Here is a 16,222-nt window from a genome sequence, read left to right as displayed (position 1 = left end):
TTATTCTTTATTTTGAGATGGGGTCTATGCTAAGTTGCCTAGGCTGGCCTTGAACTTGTCATCTTTTTCCCCAAGTCAATGGGATTATAGGTGTCTGCCACTGAGCACCGTCCAACATTACTTTTTTTGGGGGGAGGGCAGGTTACTGGGGATAGAACCTGGGGCACATAACTATTGAGCCACATCCCCAGAACTTCTAAAAACTTTTTTATTTCAAGACAGGGTTTTCTAAGTTGCTCAAGACCTTGCTAAATTGCTGAGGAACTTGTAATCCTCCTGCCTCAGCCTCCCAAATTGCTCAGATTACATGTATGCACCATGGCACCTGTCCCAACATCGCTTTGAATGAAGATTTTTCTGCTTCCTATTTTGCCCTTCTACAGAAAAACAAATGTTAATACCATAAGACCTGTTATTTTTAAGATATCCATTATGCATTCACATATTAGTTAACATCAGAGCAAATAACTGCATTTTCTTTAATTACACATTTTAATTGAAGTTTGTTTTGGTTTTTTGACACTGGCAATTGAATCCAGGGGCATTCTACTACTGAGCTATTTTCCCAGCCCCTTTTTTTGGTGACATGGGGATTGAACCCAGGACCTCACACATGCTAGGCAAGCACTCTGCTACTGAGCTACATTCCTAGCAACTCCAACCCATTTAAAAAATTTCTGAGATAGGGTCTTGCTTGGTTGTCCAGCTGGACCTCAAACTTGAGATCCTTTGCCTTAGCATCTCAAATAGCTGGGAATAGCCATGCCTGGCTTAAAGCACTTTTCAAATGCTTAAAAAGATCAGGGACTTTGTGGCTATTGTTCTTTAATATTTATTATTTTTTTAGTTGTAGTTGGACACAATACCTTTATTTTAATGAGGTGCTGAGAATCAAACCCAGGGTCTTATACATACTAGGCAAGTGCTTTACCACTGAGCCACAAACACAGCCCCTTGAAGCTATTTTTGACATGCATCAGAGCTGATAAAGCTCCAAAGTAGGGTCAGTTCCTAAAATGTCTCTCTCGACATACCAGTCACCCTGACCTTTCCAAATTCCTTGAACTCTTATTGATTAGAACACTTGTCCAACCACTTAATTTACCACGTTCCTTTCCTTTTTTTTTTTTTTTCCTGTACTAGGGACTGATCTCAGGAGCACTCTCCCACTGAGCTATATCCCCAAGTCCTTTTTATTTTGAGACAGGGTCTCACTGAATTGCCAAGACTGGCTTCCAATTTGTGATCTTCCTGCCTCGGCCTCTCGAGTAGCTATAATTACAGGTTATGTGCCACCATGCCCAGCCCATACTTTCTTTACTGATACTTCATATAATGCCAAGAACATTTAGCTCATTCGCTAATTCACAATATTTAATGAAGAAATGTTACCAGAATAAACGAAAATGGCTTTACCAAGGTAGGATTTTCAGGTTCACTTTCTCGAAGTCTTTTGGCACGGTTTCGGTAGCCCATACTTTGGATGATAGAAATCTCTTCCTTTAAATGTTCAGGAGAGTTATTTTCCTTTTTTGGAAAGTTATAACTGTTGGCAACTATAAATTATAAGGGAACACATTATTTTCTTATTTTTGGAATGCTGGAAATCAAACCCAGGCTTCATGCATATTAAGAAAGCACTCTACCACTGAGCTATATCCCTAGCCTGGAACACATTATTTTTTCAGTTAGAAAAAAATACATTAATTTTCATTAAAGAAACCAAGAAATATCCTGTGTGTGCTTTGTTGTGTTAAGATAATGCATTAAGTTTACCTTAATTTTCTAAAAAATCAACTTTGGAAATTCTACTCCTAAGAAACAAACACATACAGATGGTCAAAGTGATTTCTATTTCTTCTTGTTCACCTAAAACTAACAAATTTGCCTATTAATATCATATTTCACTGACTATGAGATAGCAATGATGTAAGCAAAACCATTATTTTATGGGTCACTAAAAAAAATTAAACAATGACACACCATCGATACTAAAATATTCCCAATTTCAGAGATGTTAAGATGTGCATATCAGGATTAATAAAATAAGGCCTGAGATTAATAGGAGTGATTTAAAATATAGATTCACAGATACAGAGCTAAAATTAACCTAGACCAAGGAGGTCTTATCATCTGTTCACAGAAAATAATTATTCAGACTTCCTGAGAATTTAAGGATAGCACTGCCTCTGGGGCTATGCAATACTTACACTGCAATCCTGTGTCAAGCTCAAAAGCATGAATGATTTTCAATAGCTCTTCAACAAGTTGACTAAATCTTGTACTTTCTTGTAGGCTTCTGAAATTAAATTGTTTGAGAAGCACACTTAGCAAGTGATTATCAACTTATTTTTTTTTTGTACTTATAGATGGACAGAATGCTTTTATTTAATTTTATGTGGTGCTAAGGATCAAACCCAGTGCCTCACACAAGCCAGCCAAGTGCTCTGCCACTGAACACACCCTAGCCCTGATTATCAATTTTTTAAGGACACTAAATAAGGAAAGAAATATTAACAAATAAATATAAGATTATAACTGTTTTCTACTACAGCTATGGTAGAAAATCGTATTTAAAAACTAGAGCTATTAGTGACATTGCACTATAATTAACATATCATTGACATCAGAATATATTGTGTGGCAGTGTTAATATTTTTTTCTTTTTCTTTTTGGTACTGAGGACTGAACACAGGAGTACTTCATTACTGAGCCACATCCTCAGCCCTTTTTTTTTGAGACAAGGTCTTGCTAAATTGCTTAGGGTCTCACCAAGTTGCTGAGGCTAGCTTTGGACTCCTGATCCTCCTGCTTCAGACTCCAAAGTTTTTGGGATTACAGACATGTGCCACCACACCAGCCAATTATTTCATTTAAAAAAAATATATTTTTAGTTGCAGGTAGACACAATACCTTCATTTTATTTTTATGTGGTGCTGAGGATCACACCCAGTGCCTCATGCATGCCAGGCGAGCTCTCTACCACTGAGCCCCAGCCCCTCATTCATTCTTTTATTTTTAGTTGTAAATGGACACAATGCCTTGGTTTTATTTGTATATGGTGCTGAGGATCGAACCCAGTGCCTTCCACATACGAGGCGAGCGCTCTACCACTGAGCTACAATCCTAGCCCTCATTCATTCTTTTAAATATCTGAGCACCTACAACATTCCAGACATTGGAGAGACATTATGGATCGAGATAGACAAAGTCACTGTCTTAACAGAACTTCCACTATGGCAAGAAAGATATATAAATAAATATATATGTATATAAATACATGTGTACAGGTAAATAATTAGGTAGAAATAAATGAAATGAAGAAAAATAAAAGCAGGATTAGTGGATAATTGGGGCAGGATTGTGCTGCTGTACTTTAGATAAGAATGCAAGTCCTTGCTTTATTCAGAAACACTAGAAAAAGGCAATAAGTTATCTACAGCATTACCATTGCCTGATCTCCTCTGATGTTGGAAGCTTATCAGGATTGGGCCTGGTTGGTATTTGAATGGGAAAATAAAGGCATCAGTTTGCTCTGTAAGGCAGATGTCCCATAAAACTTTCAGGAAAATAACCTTAGAAATAATTTACTCTGTCTGCTAAACACACTTTATACATTTTTCTACTGATGAATAGTTTTTTAGGAACACTAGCTATGCTATCAAAGAATCTTTACGTTTTCCTGCCATTGTTGCTTCCAACTTCCCACCATTATACAAATTATATACCTTTTGGTTATATCATTCTTACACAAAGGACACTGCGAAGGCCCTTTCTTCTGGTTGAGAAGTTTCAGCATACAAAATCTATAAATTATAAAGAAAGAAAAGAACAATTCAAATTGCTTTCTTTTGTGGAGAAAACATTCAAAAGGCAAATAGCCATGAAAAGATAATCTCATAACTGCCCTGAAGAAGCATTTAAAAAGTAATGACAGGTGAATTACAACCAATGGTTATCTCTAATTTTTTTAGATGCTGCATAAGCAGGAAACCAAACTATGTAAGAAATGATCTATGAAAACTGAACTTACCTGCATATAGCTTAAGGTTATGATCAAATAAAACTTATTAAAAAGTTAATATGGCATATTTAATGATATATTTATGATTATTTCATATTGCATAATCAGACATAAATGGTAAGTAGTTCATGTAAAATGATTATAATTCATTAAAGAATTCAGCACCTGGGGCTGGGGATGTAGCTCAGTGGTAATGGCAACTAAGCTATATCCTTAGCCCACATGTATTGGCTTCTCTCTCTTTTTTTAAATAGGTTACATTCACTTTATTTTTCTCGTATTAAAAACCTTATATTGTAGCCACAGCTGAAGTCTGGATCCTTTGTACTCACTCTGGTGCAGGTTTTAAAAACCACCAGGCACAATGGAAGACGCCTGTAATCCCAGCAGCTCGGGAGGTTGAAGCAGGAGGATCACAAATTCAAAGCCAGCCTCAGCAAAAGTAAGGTACAAAGCAACTCAATGAGACCCTGTCTCTAAATAGGGCTGGGGATTTGGCTCAGTGGCCAAGTGCCCCTGAGTTCAATCCCTGGTACCCCCGTCCCCCAAAAAAACCCACACTGGTGTGGGTTTATAAGATGGTTGGTGAATTCCTGATAGGGACACTTGGTGAACACAGATTCTTTTCCAGGGTTAGGGTCAGGGAGATTTATGTCCTGGATATGTGTATTGCCCTCTCTTAATCCACACAACAACCCTAAAAAATTATCTCCATTTAGGGGCTGGGGTTGTGGCTTAGCGGTAGAGCGCTCGCCTCGTACGTGCGAGACCCTGGGTTCAATCCTCAGCACCACATACAAAAATAAACAAGTAGGGCTGGGGATGTGGCTCAAGCGGTAGCGTGCTCGCCTGGCATGCGTGCGGCCTGGGTTCGATCCTCAGCACCACATACAAACAAAGATGTTGTGTCCGCCAATAACTAAAAAATAAATATTAAAAAATTCTCTCTCTCTCTCTCTCCCTCTCTCACTCTCTCTTAAAAAAAATTTAAAAAAAAATAACAAGTGAAATAAAGGTGTTGTGTCCAACTACAACTAAAAAAATAAATATTAAAAAAAAAAGAGGGGCTGGGGATGTGGCTCAAAAGGTATCGCGTTCGCCTAGCATGCATGAAGCACTGGGTTCAATTCTCAGCACCACATAAAAATAAAGATATTGTGTCCACCTAAAACTAAAAAATAAATATTTTTTAAAAAACAGTAACATTGCTATGAATATTTTTAAAAAAATTATCTCCATTTAAAATAGAGATTTGTCCCAAATCACAGTAATCAAGTGGTGAAGGTGATACTGGATCTAGTACTGAACTGCAACAGGCCCGAGGTCTTTCTCATGGTCTTTCTTACAGAGTCAGTGAATGTATAGAGATCTGATGAAGACTTTGTCCTTCTTTACCTACAAAAATGCTTCAACTACCATATTGTACTCAATAATGATTCTGTAGCTTTGGGGATGAAGATGTCAAAAAGCTACCCAGGGCCAGGTACGGTGGTGCTGTATTCCCAGTGGTTTGGGAGGCTGAGATAGGAGGATCGTGAGTTTAAAGCCAGACTCAGCATTTGTGAGGTGCTAAGTAACTCACTGAGTCCGTGTCTCTAAATAAGATACAAAATAGATGGGGCTGGGATTGTGGCTCAGCAGTAGAGTGCTCGCCTAGCATGGGCGGGACCCGGGTTCGATTCTCAGCACCACATAAAAATAAAGGCATTGTGTTGTGTCCATCTACACCTAAAAAATATATATATATTAAAAAAATAAAAATAAATAAATAAAATAAATACAAAATAGGGCTGGGAATGTGGCCCAGTGGTTGAGTGCCCCTGAGTTCAATCCCCTAGCAAAATAAAACAAACAAAAAAAAGCTACCTGGAGCCAGGAACAGGGGCACACACCTGTAATCCCAGCAACTCAGAGGCTGAGGCAGGGGGATTGCAAGTTCAAGGCCAGACTCTGCAACTTAGTGCATACCTGTCTTAAGATAAAAAAATAAAAAGAGGTAGGGATGTAGCTTGGTGGTAAAGCACCACTGAATTCAATCCCCAGTAGCAACAAAAACAAATAGACACCAAAAACAAAAAACAACCAAGAATTGCATATAAGTACTCTTTAAAGACACAGGATAGAGCCTACCACTCCTGCAAAGATGCAAATACTATCTGCACTCAAGTATAATTATACTCAAGTATAATGGGTCATGGAGGCAGTGATATATTATCTTGACAATGGTACAAACAATTCATAGTAAAGGTAGGAAGGAAATTCTATGATCAGTGCTGAGAATATAGTGACAAGCTATATAGCCTTACAGCCTATAGAATTACATAAACAATGGAAGGGAACTAGGTATGTGAAAATCAACCAAGAAGGGATTCTAATCTATCATTACGTTAGGAAAAGAACACATAAATTAAACTCAAAAGAGAAAATGCATTGTATATGACATGAAAAGACTGAGATAAGGAAAATATTGACAGATCAACAGAACATTGGCATATCCTTCAGGACTCAGAAAAAGAATTCATTAAATTCTGTTTTAGAGCTCTGGGGAGTCTACATGATGCACCAATTAAAGAAAAACATATATATAAGTTTTAAATAAGGTTCTCAGTGAAAAGGTCTGAGGCAAGTTTTGGCCTTTTTAGATTGCTAAAGCCCAAAGGTTAAACAAATGGTAATGCATTTTTTTTTAAAAATATTTGTTTTTAGTTACAGGTGGACACGATACTTTATTTTTCATTTTATATGGTGCTAAGGATCGAACCCAGTTCGATACCAGGCAAGTGCTCTACCTCGGAGCCACAACCCCAGCCCAACAATGCATTTTTTAAGCAAATGCAAATTTTCTGAAAGGTGATTTCAGCAAATAGAAAATAGCAAATCACAGTGCCACAAACCAATTCTGGAGATTTTTCAGAGTACTCAGTTAGGGGCACATCTATACTCCAAGCAATTTAACAATGTTGAAGAAACTCATCTAATTTATTAATGCTTGTCCAAGTCTATTCTGGCAGAGAACACTAAATTCATCTTAAATTGGCAAAATAATGACAGGTTGATTTCTGGCTACCTTTGTTTATCTTGGGTACTCAGGATTCCTACTCTGCCTTGTCAACAGAGATAAGATTGTGAACCAATATATCCTCTAAGAAGGAAAATACATATCCTGAGATATCCTGTGACTGGTTCCACCAAATCTTGTCCATTTCAACAATAAGACTTTGTTGTCCGTCCGTCCTTCCTTCCTTCCTTCCTTCTCCTCCTCCCCTTCCCCTCCCCCTCCCTTTTTGTACTGAGCTTTACCCCAGTCCTTTTTTATCTTAAGACAGGGTCTTCGGTAATTATTACCCAATGTACATGTATGTTTGCACAAATGGTGTGAGTCTGCATCATATACAACCAGAGAAATGAAAACTGCTCCATTTATGTACAATTGGTCAAAATGCATTCTGCTGTCATGTAAAACTAATTGGAACAAATTTTAAAAATCTAATTTCTTTAAAAAAAAAAAAGTTATTTTAAAACCTAAAAAAAAAAAAAAAAAAAAAGACACGGTCATACTTAAATTGCTCAGAGCCTTGCTAAACTGCAGAGGATGTCTTGAACTTCTGATCTTTTTATCTCAGCCTCCTGAGTTGTTGGGATTACAGGCATACATACTCTGCCTGGCAAAGCTTTGTTTTCTCCAGCAAACCTACTGTCTGTACTTTAGTTCTAACAATTAAACATCTGTCTTGAGCTCTTCATTTGGAAGATTCAGCCTAGATTTCCTGCTTGGTATCCCAGTTCCATGGGTCAAGGCTTTTTGTCTCCTAGAGACAAGAATTTTACCCTTAACCCTCACCCTCCTGTGGCTTGATCCCTGCTACTGAATTTCTTCTCATTTCTGCTGCTAGATTCCTGAGAGACTGTTCAATATACATTGCTAGATAAGCCATCTCTTGCCTATTTCTGGATCTCTCTGATACACCAAACCCATTACTAGACACAATAATTCTCTGAAATCATGATCTAATAATCTGGGTATTAAACCTGCCTAACACTGACTAACTCACCACTTAACTGGATTTCCACAGTTGGTCATTTCATGACATATCTTATTTGGTCTATCTGGTTTTTAGAACTCAATCACCCTTAGTCTATTTCTTCTTAATATACACCAAAAAATGTACAAGAAGGTCTCATCATTCCAGAGCACTGCTTCTCAAACTTTTATGTACATAAGAAACCAGAGTAGCCTGGGCAACATTGTAACCTTGTCGGAGGGAAAAAAAAATTCTCCTGGGGCATCTTGTTAAAATGAAGATTCTGCTCAGCATGATGGCAAATGCCTGTAATTCCAGCAGCTCAGGAGGCTAAGGCAGGATGATCATGAGTTCAAAGTCAGCCTCAGCAACTTAGCAAGTCCCTAAGCAATTCATAGAGACCCTGTCTCTAAATAAAATATTAAAAAGGGCTAGGGATATGGCTCAGTGACTAAGCACCACTGGTTCAAACACTGGTACAAAAAAAAAAAAAAAAGAAGAAGATTCTGATTTAGTAGGTTTAGGGCAGGGGTAAGATTCTAGCAGGCTTTTAAGTGATGCTATTGCTGTTGACACATAAGCTTTACTTTTGAGTAGTAAGTTCCTAGAGGTGCACTGTTCAATATAGCACCATTACATGTACAGCTACTGAGCACTTACAGTGTGACTAGTCTCAACTAAGGTGTATTCAGACAATGTAAAAAGGCAGGTTTAGTACAAGAAAAAAAAAAAATGCCAAATATCTCATTAGTATATAATATATTTTGTGGTACTGGGAACTGAACCTCACTGTACTCTTACCACTAAGCTATATCCCCAGGCCTTTTCATTTTTTATTTGGAGACATGTATATGTTGCTGAGGCCAGACTGTGGGTGTAGCTCAGTGGTAGAGCACCATGGTAGTGTTTACCATGTGCAAGGTTCTGGTTTCAATGCAGTATCACAAACAAACAAACAATAACAAAAAACCCCTAGGGTTTAGCCGGGCGAGGTGATATGTGCCTATAATCCCAGGAGACAGGAGGATCACGGGTTCAAAGTCAGCCTTAGCAATAGCAAGGCACTAAGCAACTCAGTGAGACCCTGTCTCTAAATAAAATACAAAATAGGGTTGGGGATGTGGCTCAGTGGTTGAGTGCCCTGAGTTCAATCCCCAGTACCAAACAAAAAACAAAAAAACCCAAAAATCAGGGTTTAAGTTGCTGAGGCTGGTCTTAAAATTACATTTCTTTTGCCTCAGCCTTCCAAATCACTGGGATTACAGGCATGTAATTCAATTGGCACCACTCCTGGTTTCATTAATATTCTTTACATTGATTATAATTTGAAATGATAAAATCTTAGTCACAATTGAATTAGATAATATATACTACATAAATATATAATTAAAATTAATTTTACCTATTTTGTTTTACTTTTTAAAATGTGGTTATTAGTCAGGTATAAGCACACGCCTATAATCTCAATAATTTGGGAGGCTGAGGCAAGGGGATCACGAGTTCAAGGTAAGCCTCAGCAAGTTAGCAAGGCACTCAGCAACTTAGTGTTTATTAGAAATTTTAAGTTATATTATGATTCACATGTGATTCTAGCTCTTCTAGAAAGTATTATATATTTCATTCATTGTTTGAAAACTTCAAGTCAGTAATGAATGTCCTAGGTAATTTTTTTGTTCAGATTAGTACTATTATCTTTTGGGTAAAGTTCATTAAATATTTCGGAACTCTATAGTTACCCAGGTCAATAAAACTATTTTATTTTCAGCAATCAGAGTTTACCCATAGAAAATTCAGTTAGCACAATTAATGCTTGGGAATATTCTTCCCAGCTTTCTCATTATATAGATCAAGGTATTATATAGATTATAAAGGTAATACAGAAGAAATTTCATGAAAAACTTGATGTATTACATAGGCATTGTATTAGTCCATTTTTGTATTTCTATGACAAAATACCTAAGGTTAGATAATCTTAGAAAAAAGTTTATTTCGCTCACAGTTCAAGAGGCTCAAGGCATTTTTAAAAAATTTTTTTTTTTAAAGAGAGAGTGGGAGAGAGAGAGAGAGAGAGAGAGAGAGAGAGAGAGAGAGAGAGAGAGAAAGAGAATTTTTTAATATTTATTTTTTAGTTCTCAGCGGACACAACATCTTTGTTTGTATGTGGTGCTGAGGATCGAACCCGGGCCGCATGCACACCAGGCGAGCGCGCTACCGCTTGAGCCACATCCCCAGCCCCTCAAGGCATTTATTGATGGCCTGTTTGCTGGCAGTTCGAGCAATGAATCACATGACAAGATATGGGGAGTACCAAGTGTGCCCTTGGTCTTTCTCTTGTTATAAACTTATCAGTATTCAGTAAAGGGTATTCCACTCTGATGACCTTATCTAAACCTAATCATCTCCTAAAGCACGCCCCCCCAACAATATAGATTAAGTTTCCATCGTCTTAGTACCTTACAATGGGAGTTAAATTTTAATACATGAACCCTTGGAGGACACAGTCTAACTATATCCAAACCAAAGCAGACATTATATTGGATTTTAATCTAGTCTATCATTCAAAACACAACATAAGACTGGCTATTCTTAACATAAGTCTATTTTAGGAATTCCAAGCCTTCTTCACTCTTAATTACTTAAAAACGCAAACCCTCTCGATCTGGATCTCAACAACTGTCTTCCTCTCCATCTCTGCCAAGGTCAACCACCTTATTCCTCCGCAAAAGCTTCCTGTAGAATCATTCTCCTTTTCATTCATTATTGCTTATAAGTAATAGCCCCCTGTCTTTTTTGTATCCATTTTTCATTTCCAATCCATTCTGCCTTTTCTTGGACCTTCTCTCTTAATGTCTTTTCCTCCCTGAGGGGTCATTCCTCTCTTAACACAATAAACATATGCAAAGTTAGGTCCTTTTTTTCCTAGATATATTCTATTTTCTTCTTTTCCTACCTTTGTTCATGTTACTTCCTCTGCCTGTAATTTTCTTTTTCTATAAACTCTTTCAAAGTAACTAATTTAGTCCATTTTCCCTCCCTTCCTTTTTTGCAGTACTGGGGATTGAACCCAGAGACAAGTGCTCTACCACTGAGCCACATCCCAGTCATTTTTATTTTAAGATAGGCTCTAAGTGGCCTGTGTTGGCATTGAATTTATGATCTCTTGCTTCAGCTTCCTGAGTAGCTGGGATTACAGACATGCCTTATCATGCCTGGCTCTTCTTTCTTCTTTTTTTGGCAGGAAGCCATGTTGGAGATTGAACCCAAGGCCTGACATATGCTAAGCACGTACCCCAATTCAACTTTTTCTTAATTCACTACAATATTATATTCAGTATTCATTAGTCAAGATGACCAGAAAGCATATAGTGTACATCAAAAAGATTCTCATCAAGAAAGAGGGATGGTGCATGCCTGTAATCCCAGCAGCTCAGGAGGTCGAGGCAGGAGGATGGGAGTTCAAAGCCAACCTCAGCAACAGTGAGGCACTAAGCAACTCAGTGAGACCCTGTCTCCAAATAAATACAAAAAAGGACTGGGGATGTGGCTCAGTGTTCGATTCCCCCCTGAGTTCAATCCCTGGTACCAAAAAAAGAAACAAGGAAAATCACAACATTTACTTGTGTAGTGGGGCATACCCACAATCCCAGCTATTTAGTGTTAATGAGGGAGAAGGATCAAAAGTTTAAGACCATCCTCAGCAATTTAGCAAGATTCTGTCTCAAAATACAAAAATAAAAAAGGTTAGGGGCACTCAGTAGTAAAGCGTTTATGTAGCATTTGTGAGATCCTGGATTCATTCCACAAAAACAAGACGAACCCTTTAGGTTTGGGTATACAGCTCAGTGGTACAATGCTGGTTTAGCTATACAGGAGGCCTTGGGTCCAAAATTCATCCCCATTAAAAAAAGAAGAAAACAAAAGTTAATTTCCAACTTTCTTTCAACTTTTAAAAACTAGGACTTTATTATTTTGTTTCACAAAGTTACCAATCTGTGAAGAAACTGGGCTGAAGAATCACAAGAAAACTGTTGGAAACAGATTTAAACCAGTGGGGTAACATGGGAAAGGAGTAAAAAGACAATGGAAATGAGCCTCTGGGTCTTTGTTGGGACAAAAGAAAAGAAAGAATAAGATAGAATTCAGAGGAAGGAAGACACCAGCCAATTGGCAGACTTATGCTCAGAGGGTATGCCTCCAAAGAAACAGGTTTCCTACAGCTTCAGCCAGCACTCATTATCCTTAAAGCAGCAGCTGTTCCTTTTTTTTAGATTATGGAAACATCCTAAGACTGATCAAAATTATGGATTGTTTTCCCAGAAAAAGTACATGCTCATAGCTTTTAATGTGATTAAGATTAAAATTGAATATAATTTTAGGACATTCACGAAGACTATTCATGAACAAATTAAGAACTCTTGAATTTTAAAAGTTCCGAAATGATAGATAGAAAATTAGTTGGGGCTGGGGATGTGGTTCAAGCGGTAGCACGCTCGCCTGGCATGCGTGCGACCCGGTTCGATCCTTAGCACCACATACAAAGATGTTGTGTCCGCCGATAACTAAAATAAAAAATAAATATTAAAAAAAAAAAAAGAAAATTAGTAATCGTGGTCAACTCTGGGGAGGAAAGCAGGAGGTGGGGTTCTTGGGTGGGAAGAAAACATACTGTGTATCATGTACCTTTTTGTATTAATAAACTCATAAGTAGGTACATGGCTTGCTTTTTCAATTAAAGGAAAAATTACTTTAAACAAACTAGCTGACATTCAGAGTAAGACTCAATCAATAGCTCAACATCAAGGAAAAGAGAAAGTCATGATTCACTAAATTACCTACATTACTTTTCCTGAAATTCTTCAATTAAGAGACATTTTCATTTCAAAGGGCAAGATCCTTAAATATGTAAATACACTCATCCCCTCTGAGAGGATATTGGTTCCAAGACTCCTCCATGGACACCAAAAATCTCCTAGTGGTTAAATCCCTTATGTGAAATAGTATTTGCATATAAGTACATACAATCTTAAGTCATTTCTAGATTGCTTATAATATTTAATACAATGTAAATGCTGTGTAAAGTTTTTATACTGTATCATTTAAGAGAATGATGAAAAGGTCTGTACATGTTCAGTGCAGACATTTTTTTTTTCTGAATAGTTTGACCCATGTTTGGTTGAATCCAAGCATAGAGAGCCTACAGATTTCGAGGGCAGATGGAAGGCTGACTGTGTAAGTTGAATCACTGTTATGAATGAATTTCAGCCTAAATAAAAACTAATTTCAGATCCCTTCCTATCTTTGCAAAGATGATAAAGCAGGCAAGCACTGAACCTTAGAAGAGGGAATAGAGAAGGGCATGCAGAAATGAATAGAAAGGAGAAACTAGGAAGGCTGAAAAACAATTTGCTTGTTTCACAACTGCTTTTATCCTTGGACACAAAAACCAAACAGCTATTCAAAGTGATTTTATATCATTGTTTAAAAAATATTTATTTTTAAGTTTTAGGTGGACACAATATCTTTAGTTTACATTTATGTGGTGCTGAGGATTGAACCCAGTGCCTCGTGTATGCTAGGCGAGCACTCTACCACTGAGCTACAACCTTAGCCCCTTACATCACTTTTTATATACAGATAAGCTATGTAGGAACTATGGCTACAATCACTTTATGATGACTTCCTAAGTAATTCTCTGAGGAAGAATGAATAGAATTGGGTTATGTTGTCATTTAATTGAAGAAACTAAAGATTCTATAAAGTTAGGTGTTTCCTGTATTATAAAGAATAAGCACAAAAGCTAATAATGGAGCCACAAAAATACCCAAACTTACTTGCAAAATATGTGGTCACACTTTGTGGAAACAGGTTCTTTGATCAATTCCAGACTAGAGGGGTAGGGGGAAAAAAAAAACAAGAGAAAATAAATAAGGCTTAATAATTTATTTAAAAATAAATAACTTTTAGTAAAGAAGTTCAACTTTAAGCGGTTATAACTGAGTCAAAGTATGACTTTTAGTTCATTCAATTCTTATTAAATGTCTGCTATGCTAGGAGCTAAGAATACAGCAGAAAATATGATCCTTAACTTTACTGAACTTTCAGACATTAAAACAGAATTATGTGAACTTAATACTCTATATTTAATTGTTAGCACTGAAAAAAGATCAGCTGATAATTCTTCAATTAATTACTTTTCACTGATATATATTTCTGAGCTAATATGTTGAGTATGCGTTTTACAACCTAATGAAACTCCATTAAAAACAAAAAAGTTTCCTCTTACGTTACTTTCCCCTTATTCCTGGTTTCACTTTCTAAAGTCTTAAGTTACCAACAGACAATCATGGTCCCAAAATGTTAAATAAAAAATTCTAGAAATAAACAGTAAGTCTTAAATTGCATGCCATCCTGAGTAACACCATGAAATCACGCTTCATCCCTTCTGGACCATGAATCATCTCTTTGCTTAGTGTATTCAGGTTGTATTTGCTACTTGTTGTTAGTCACTTAGTAGAAATCTTGTTTATTGTACTGAATGTCAGGGTATGATAATGCTTGTGTTCAGGTAATCTTTATTTGATTTAATATGGCCCCAAAGCACAAGAATAGTGATGCTGGCAATTTGGATATACCAAAGTAAAGCCATAAAATGCTTTAAGTGAGAAAATGAAAGTTTATCTTAGTTTATGTATGTGTAGGGGAAAAATAGTGTATATAGGGTTCAGTATATCCAGGCACCCACTAGGGATCTTGAAATGCATCCCACACAGATATGTATTTCTTTTGAATTCCCTCAAAATACTCTTTGGTATGTGACTGTTTTTGTAACTCAGTGTGGGAATTTTTGAGCATTTACACACAAAAAAAAAACCAATAGTAAAATAAACTCCAGGTACATCAACTGATTTCAACAAATGGCCAATCTTCTTTTATCCATACCTGCCTCTATCTTAGATTATTTTAAAACAAATCCCAGCCATCATATCATTTCCTCTATAAATATTTTAACTATATTCTCAAAAAAGACACTTTTTTAGCATGATCATGAAACCATTATTAGTTCTAAAAAGAATTGCCTTAATATAATTTAATATATAACTAATGTTCCAAGTTGCTTTGCTGTCTCATAAAAATTATTTTAAATAGTAAGATATGTTTAAATCAGGACCCAAACAAGATTCATACATTGTATTTAGTTGCTATGTCTTAAGTCTCTCTCTTTTTGGCAGTACAGGGGCACTCTACCACTGAGCTACATACTTGGTCCCTTTACATTTTTTTTGAGATAAGTTCTTCCTAAATTGCCCAGGCTGACCTTGAATTTGTGATCCTCTGCTTTCGGTATCCCAAACCACTGGGATTATACGCTTGTACCATTGTGCCTATCCTTAAGTCTCTTTTAATCTATATTTTTCCCCTCCTGTTTTTCTTCCTTGTCATTTATGTCAAAAACATAACAAAAGGGCTGGGGTTGTGGCTCAGTGGTAGAGCACTTGTCTGGCATGTGTGAGGCACTGAGTTTGATTCTCAGCACCACATATAAATAAATAAAGTCCATTGACAACTAAAAACAAACTTAAAAAAAACAAGGGCTGGTGGTATAGCTCAGTGGTATAGCACTTGTCTAGCATGTAAGGCCCTGGGTTCAATCGTCAGCACACAAAAATAATAAATAAGTAAGTAAAAAGATCATCTGACCTTCAGAATTTCCCATATTCTGGATGTTGCTAATTGTAACTCTATGTTGTGATTTAACATGTTCTTTTAGCCTCTTTATTTTCTGTAAAGTATACCGATAAGCTCAATCAAAGTCAGATTCAATTGTTTGGCAAGAACACTTTACAGATGTACTGTGTACTTCTATTACGTCACTTTGGAGGGGTCATGTTTGATTTTCCATTACTTGGTAAAAACAACGTGATATAGCTGAATGAGGCAGTACATGCCCATAATCCCAGTGACTTGGGAGTTTGAAGTACAAAAATTGCAAGTTTGATGCCATCCTGGGAAACTTAATGAGATCCTTTCTTACATTAAAAAAAAAAAAAAAAAAAAAAGATCTGGGGGTAGAGCACCTCTGGGTTAAAGCCCCAGCATTACACACAAAAAAACCCCAATGTAACTAATACTCACTAAAGGAAATTCCCATCCCTACCTGTCTATCCAAGAAATTTCA

General features: G+C 36.8%; 1 protein-coding gene across 50 annotated transcripts in view; it reads right to left on the bottom strand.

Annotated features, from left to right (window-relative positions):
- Nucleotides 1-16,222, bottom strand: part of Brca1 (BRCA1 DNA repair associated) — a 66,143-nt gene that overhangs the window by 44,745 nt on the left and 5,176 nt on the right. For 39 of the 50 annotated variants that reach the window (XM_076869434.2, XM_076869438.2, XM_076869459.2 and 36 more), the window contains exons 2-5: nt 13,878-13,931; nt 3,729-3,806; nt 2,211-2,299; nt 1,417-1,556 (exon numbers count right to left, since the gene is read on the bottom strand). In XM_076869434.2, the coding sequence (XP_076725549.2) occupies nt 1,417-1,556; nt 2,211-2,299; nt 3,729-3,806; nt 13,878-13,931 (361 nt within the window). The remainder of the gene's footprint in view (nt 1-1,416; nt 1,557-2,210; nt 2,300-3,728; nt 3,807-13,877; nt 13,932-16,222) is intronic. The other 11 variants (XM_076869444.2, XM_076869450.2, XM_076869447.2 and 8 more) reach the window with 1 other exon arrangement.

This window comes from Callospermophilus lateralis, chromosome 11, assembly GCF_048772815.1.
Source record: "Callospermophilus lateralis isolate mCalLat2 chromosome 11, mCalLat2.hap1, whole genome shotgun sequence".
Taxonomy (NCBI): domain Eukaryota; kingdom Metazoa; phylum Chordata; class Mammalia; order Rodentia; family Sciuridae; genus Callospermophilus; species Callospermophilus lateralis.
This window is presented reverse-complemented; position numbering and strand designations above follow the sequence as displayed.